We start from the raw sequence: 1,259 nt of genomic DNA on the forward strand, positions 1-1,259 counted from the left end.
ATGTTAACGGGCGAATCCAGAGCCAAACATCAGGATTCAGTGTGAGAGCAAAGCCAAGGAGGGATATGAAGGAAAGTCTGAGCGATAGAGGAGCTTTGCAGAACAACCATCCATTTTCTGTTCCACATCTTATTTCTCTATTCTTTGGACCAACCAATGAAACCAGAGGCCCCTGGATCCCCACATGCCAGCTGCAGGGGGAGGGACCCAGAGTTGTGGCATCTAGAATTGTAGAGCTGCAGAATATAGAATGATGCAGCCTGATAAAATGGATGATTGCTTCTAAGGAACAGATGAGGTCATTTAGGGGGACACTACCAGCTGACTGATGGATCTAAACTCCTACATCAGTCTGGAGGAGAACGAGTTCCTACCTGAGAGACGATTAGAGATAGGAGGAAGATGGAGGATGAGGAGTTTGACCCTGAATCGATCAATGAATCATTTGTCTCCCAGTGGAACCAGTGAAGTGTTTTGGATGGTTTTGTGGGCAGCTCTACCTTCACAGACTGCTGATCATCATCATCCTCATAGAAATATTTTCCTTTATTCTTAATCATGGATCTAAAATCAGATCAAGGATGAATATTCTGAACCAGGCGGTTCGGCTTCCTAATGGGTCCCAGTTTGATGCAGCAGCTGATGCTGGCTTCCCTCCAGAGTCTCTGCTGGGGTGGAAGCTGCATCCCTGACAGCCAATCAGAGTGAGCCGCTCCTCCCAGCAGCTTCTGCCTGACCTGACATCAGCAGAAGCACCATCAGGTCAGATCCAGGCTGTCCTGAAGCTCTACAGACTGAGAAGGAGCCCAGAGGTGTGATCTAGAACATCTATCCTACCTTCTCTCTGCTCCAGGCAGAACCCACAGCTCCCAGCTGCTGCTGGTCCGTAGTGGAGCTGGACAACTGGAGGCTGGTTTCTGCTGGAGGCTCCTGAGGGCTCCACAGCCTGCTGATGTTTTTCTGTCTAGAATAGAATAGAATTCAACCTTATTGTCATTCCACTGTCACAAAGCAACGACATCCACTCTGCATTTAACCCTTCTCCTTAGGGAGCAGTGGACTGCCATTGTGTAGCTCCTGGGGAGCAGTGCTGGGGTGAGGGTCTTGCTCAGGGACCCAGAGTGGCAGTCTGTGGGGATCGAACCGGGAATTAGCAACCTTCTCAGAGCACAAGTGTACTGCTCTAACCACTAGGCTCTAACCACTAGGCTCTAACTTCTAGGCTCTAACCACTAGGCTCTAACCACTAGGCTCTAACT

At 49.5% G+C, this 1,259-nt stretch overlaps 1 protein-coding gene across 1 annotated transcript in view; it reads right to left on the minus strand.

Annotated features, from left to right (window-relative positions):
- LOC107103465 (flagellar WD repeat-containing protein Pf20-like) overlaps nt 1–1,259 on the minus strand; it is a 12,001-nt gene that overhangs the window by 6,555 nt on the left and 4,187 nt on the right. Inside the window, exon 2 of the mRNA XM_015403185.1 lies at nt 838–964. Within this exon, the coding sequence (XP_015258671.1) occupies nt 838–964 (127 nt within the window). The remainder of the gene's footprint in view (nt 1–837; nt 965–1,259) is intronic.

The sequence above is a fragment of the Cyprinodon variegatus genome, unplaced genomic scaffold (assembly GCF_000732505.1).
Source record: "Cyprinodon variegatus isolate N-32 unplaced genomic scaffold, C_variegatus-1.0 Scaffold1454, whole genome shotgun sequence".
Lineage (NCBI taxonomy): Eukaryota > Metazoa > Chordata > Actinopteri > Cyprinodontiformes > Cyprinodontidae > Cyprinodon > Cyprinodon variegatus.